Source organism: Octopus bimaculoides, chromosome 1 (genome assembly GCF_001194135.2).
Source record: "Octopus bimaculoides isolate UCB-OBI-ISO-001 chromosome 1, ASM119413v2, whole genome shotgun sequence".
Lineage (NCBI taxonomy): Eukaryota > Metazoa > Mollusca > Cephalopoda > Octopoda > Octopodidae > Octopus > Octopus bimaculoides.
In genome coordinates, this window is record NC_068981.1 from 194,690,327 (window position 1) to 194,694,602 (window position 4,276).

The 4,276-nt window shown below is 41.4% G+C and overlaps 1 protein-coding gene across 1 annotated transcript in view; it reads right to left on the minus strand.

The window, feature by feature from the left end:
• LOC106869902 (ubiquitin carboxyl-terminal hydrolase calypso) overlaps positions 1 to 4,276 on the minus strand; it is a 32,450-nt gene that overhangs the window by 1,148 nt on the left and 27,026 nt on the right. Inside the window, exons 11-12 of the mRNA XM_052973833.1 lie at positions 2,222 to 3,148; positions 146 to 240 (exon numbers count right to left, since the gene is read on the minus strand). Of these exons, the coding sequence (XP_052829793.1) occupies positions 146 to 240; positions 2,222 to 3,148 (1,022 nt within the window). The remainder of the gene's footprint in view (positions 1 to 145; positions 241 to 2,221; positions 3,149 to 4,276) is intronic.

The window sequence follows — 4,276 nt, forward strand, 5'->3', positions numbered from 1 at the left end:
AGAGAGAGAGAGAGAGAGAGAGAGAGAGAGAGAGAGAGAGAGAGATGGTAAGTTGTATATAAACTCAACAACATATACACAAACCCACAAATATAAACACACACACACACACACACAAACACAAATCCACAGACACACAGGTCTTACCTTGTATTTGTTTCTTTTGTCCACTTCATCTTTCAGGTTGTTCTCACAGGTCGTTATCTCTTTCTCCACGTTCTTCATCAAATCATACAAATCCTGTGCATAAATAAATAAACGATTTATTATTTCTATAGACACCCATTCATACATACATCTACTATATCTCATCACCATCATCATTGTTTTAATGCTCAAGGTAGATTTTCTACAGCTGGATGCCCTTCCTGTCATAAACCCTCACCTGTTTCCAAGCAGGGTAATATTTACCCATACATGGTTTTCCTTGCAGATGGAAGGGCATCCAGCTGTAGAAACTCTGCCAAATCAGATTGGAGCCTGGTGTAGCCACCTGGTCCACCAGTCCACAGTCAAATCGTCCAACCTATGCTAGCATGGAAAGCAGACATTAAACGAGGATGATGATGATGGGAAAGGAAGGATATTGTTTCTATGATGTTAGATATACATATATACACAGATATATACATACATATATCATCATCATCATCATCATCGTCGTTTAACGTCCGCTTTCCATGCTAGCATGGGTTGGACGATTTGACTGAGGACTGGTGAAACCGGATGGCTACACCAGGCTCCAATCTAATTTGGCAGAGTTTCTACAGCTGGATGCCCTTCCTAACGCCAACCACTCAGAGAGTGTAATGGGTGCTTTTACGTGTCACCCGCACGAAAACGGCCACGCTCGAAATGGTGTCTTTTATGTGCCACCCGCACAAGCCAGTCCAGGGGCACTGGCAACGATCTCACTCGAAAATCCTACAGGAGCCAGTCAGGCAGTACTGGCAACGGCCACGCTCATACACGTAAATCATAAATATATACACACACAATGTACATACACATACATATATACATACACACACACACACACACATATATATATATATACACACACACTCACACACACAACTAGCTTCTTTCAGTTTCCGTCTACTAAGCTCACTAAAAGGGCTTTGGTTGGCCCAGGGTTATAGAAGAAGATACTTTGCCTAATGTACCACATGGTATGACTGAACTCAAGACCACAGGATTGGGAAGCAAGCTTCTTAACCACACAGCCACACCTGTGTGTGTGTGTGTGTGTGTGTCTTGACATAAATGTGCTAAATGTAAACAAAATATTTTAACAATTTTTCTTTTTATACAATTCCTAATAATAATTCATTACAAAAGTTTAATAGGATTTTTTTTAAACACCAAATTATTATGAGGTGGGTGGAGGTGGCCATGTAATTAAATAGGGACCAAGGGTAAAGAATAATTGAGAACTGCTGATCTAACCCATGCAAGCATGGGAAAGTGGATGTTAAAACAATGATGACGATGATGAGAGCTAACAAATCTCTAAGATTTTTGAGCATCTTCAATTCCTTTCTTATTTTGGCTCCAGTTCTTATCCAACATCCACCTCTAACATTAATTAGATCACCCAGGTAACAGAAACAACCAACTCTTTGTAGTGAGTTATCTGAGTAGCTCAGGTACTCATCTCTTAGGCACCTCTACATCTAATCACTCCTGCATATCTATCTGTTCATGAGGTACTCTGTTAATGAAGTACCTTGTTCATGAGGCACTTTTTTCATGTGGTACCCTGTTCATAAGGTACTCTGTTCATGCTGTACCCACATCATGAGGCACTTTTTTTTCATGTGGTACCCTGTTCATGAGGCACTCTATTCACAAGGTACTCTGTTCATGAAGCACTTTTTCATGTGGTACCCTGTTCATGAGGCACTTTTTTTCATGTGGCACTCTGTTCATGAGGTACCCTGTCCACGAGGTACTCTAATCATGAGGTACTCTGTTCATGTGGTACCATGTTCATGATGTACCCTGTTTATGAGGCACTTTTTTCATGTGGTACCCTGTTCACGAGGTACTCTGTTCATGAGATACCAGTTCACGAGGTACTCTGCTCATGTGGTACCCTGTTCATGTAGGAGATAAAAATGCTGAAGTAAATAAATAAAAGATTTGTAAAACAAACAAAATCAACAACAACAACAAAAGATATAAAAAAAACAATACGAAGCAATAAGCATGTTGTTACCTTTGGAGTAAAGGCTTGTCTTGTGTGTTGTTTGGTGCTTGACCGGGGATGGCTTGAGGGGTTAACGGGGTTTGGTCGTGATGCACTTTCTTCTTTCACCGGCCGTGCACTTGAGGACTCTTTGCTTGGCTGACTGTCACATTCCATTTTCTCTTCTTTCACCGACCCAGCTGGGTCCTTTACTGCTTTCTCCTGGTGTGGGTCGGCTGGTCTGCTCGGTGTGGCTGCTGTGTCCCCCTCGGACGTCAGAGAACTGTTTAATGTTGAAACAACAGGAACAATGTTGGGCGAATTGATCACACTGCCTGAATCTGAAGCAGTGTCAGTGCTTTCACTGCCGGGGCCAGACGAGCCCCCAAAACGGGTTTCAATTTTAAGAGGTTTCGTCACATCCGTAGAGGACACAGTTTTCGGCAGAGTGACCTCCCCTTCCCTGTCATCAGTGACTGCGATGTGTATTTTGACGTTACTTTCTTTAACGGTGTGTAACTGGTGTCGTTGTAGGTTCTCTGCAGAAAGTCTAGTAACATCAGCTTTGGTGGAATGTGGGGGTAAGGTCTGAGGAGGCTGGAGGGTAGCGGATGGAGGCTGGGGGTTAGGATCTGTTAAGTTATTTTCAGTCTCTTTATCCTCCATTGGTTTCACCTCCTCCAGGATGGGGCTCTTGGCATAATTATGACTGTCGAGAGCAGCAGGAAGCCTTGCAGTGATCGTGGTCACAAGAGGAGCAGTGCTGGTAGCTGAAGTGGAGGACACTGAAGTGGTGGCATTAGAAGTGTCTTCTGGGGTGGCTTTGGTCTCGTTTGGTTGTGTTTGGGAATTCAGTTTGGAAGCAGGGTTAGGGTTCTGTTGAGCTGCAGATTTGGAATCTGTGTTTGCGTTTCCTTTGTCGGAGCTCTGATGAACTGGAGACATGACTTTCACCATCTGTAAATAACGGCATTAACAAACAAGAGAGAATAACAGAGAAAATAGTGGCAAAGATATGAAGAGCAATTACAATATCAACAACACACACATTACATTCTCTTTCACAATGTTCATGTATTTACACAAACACATACACACATATACATACATACATGTATATATATATATATACATCTGACTCACCTACTCTATATCCTACCCTTCTCCCTGTTTTAACTCTACAGCAAGACACCTACTCCTGTCCCTTTATACCTTTAACCTTTCATCGACTGGCACAAAACTCCCCTCTTCTCCTCAATACTACTCCCCACCGCCTCTTGGTTGAGGGGATTTTATTTTGCAAGTTGGTGACCCTGTTGCTGCTGGTGCCACGTAAAAAGCACCCAGTACACACCGTAAAGTGGTTGTTAGCATTAGGAAGGGCAACCAGTTGTAGAAACCACGCCAAAACAGACAATTGGTGCCTGGTGCAGCTCCCGGCCTTACCAACTCCTGTCAAACTGTCCAACCCAGACTGGAAAACAGATGTTAAATGATGATGATGATGATATCAGGATAAATATCAAAGAAAGGAGTTGGAAAATCATTTTAATACTTCATTTACAACCATTCCATCGTTATCCAATACAATCAATCTTGTGTAATGCTGTAATCATTCCTGCAGCTTTTGATTAATTTTAATATGCCACATAGACTTTCTCTTATAACACATGTTCAACATAATTCCTTGGAATTCTGTAAAAAAATACTATGCCAGTTGGCTCTGAAATTTCCTAAAAATACACACTCCAAGTTGGGTGTGTCCACAAGGGAATATCTTACTATAATTGGCTTCATGTCTGTCCATCTGTCTGTCTGTCTGTCAATGACCTTTTCATGGTCAAACGACTGGTTACACTTGCATGAAACTTGGCAGTCTTACTAAGGACGTCTTGAGAATAGTTTATATCATGTTTAAAATATTTTATTGGAAAGATTTGCTACACTGTTTCGATTCGTATGAAACTAAGGAAGCCATTTCCGTATACATAAATAAAAATAAATTGTATGGAAATCAGCCACAGTAACAAAACAGAACATCTTATTAATGGTAATTTTTTACTGGGTACCTCAGCTAGTATATAT